General features: G+C 33.3%; 1 protein-coding gene across 3 annotated transcripts in view; it reads left to right on the plus strand.

Moving 5' to 3' along the window:
- The window catches only part of LOC119593036 (potassium voltage-gated channel subfamily KQT member 1-like), a gene marked incomplete in the record, with an annotated part of 139,545 nt that overhangs the window by 111,599 nt on the left and 27,331 nt on the right, over window positions 1-615 (plus strand). For all 3 annotated transcript variants that reach the window (XM_037941933.1, XM_037941932.1, XM_037941934.1), the window contains 2 exon segments: window positions 72-200; window positions 531-607. In XM_037941933.1, coding sequence (XP_037797861.1) covers window positions 72-200; window positions 531-607 — 206 coding nt within the window.

The raw sequence follows: 615 nt of genomic DNA on the forward strand, positions 1-615 counted from the left end.
ATCTTATACCCGTAAAGTTAACCCCCCAAACCGCATATTTTCTCCAAGTGAAGCCAATGTTTTCCTTGCAGCTTCAAGCACAACGCCTCATTCGTGCGTCTGCCCACCATTCGTCGCCACAGAAATGCTCACTCTCCTTCCATTAAAAATAGACATATTGATTCTAACCACGCGTTAGAGAACCTTGTTAATTCCAATAGGTAAGTCTGTCTCTCCGTCCGAATATGAAATGTAATTGCTTGGATATATACGTATATGATTTTTTATATTAGTTACTATTACCTAATGAGACTATTCATTTGAAATGTTTCTTAGACGCGATAATGTACACCTATATTCATACCAAACATTTTCACTAATCATGTAAGTTCAAGCTATCTAGCTATTCACAGGCATTACTTTTAATAATATCTATATTCTTTACGTAAATTTGTAATTTACATTTACAATTTACAACACAATAGGTATGCAGCTAATATACACATAATATTGAATGTTTTTCCTTCATAAAACTAATGTATTTTTTCCAGATTAAATGCGAGTCATAGTGAAGATTCCGTTTCAAAAGAATCCTCGGAAGCATTATTAACTAAGAAAAATTCAGATGGTAAGTGT

This window comes from Penaeus monodon, chromosome 31 (assembly GCF_015228065.2).
Source record: "Penaeus monodon isolate SGIC_2016 chromosome 31, NSTDA_Pmon_1, whole genome shotgun sequence".
Taxonomy (NCBI): Eukaryota; Metazoa; Arthropoda; class Malacostraca; order Decapoda; family Penaeidae; genus Penaeus; species Penaeus monodon.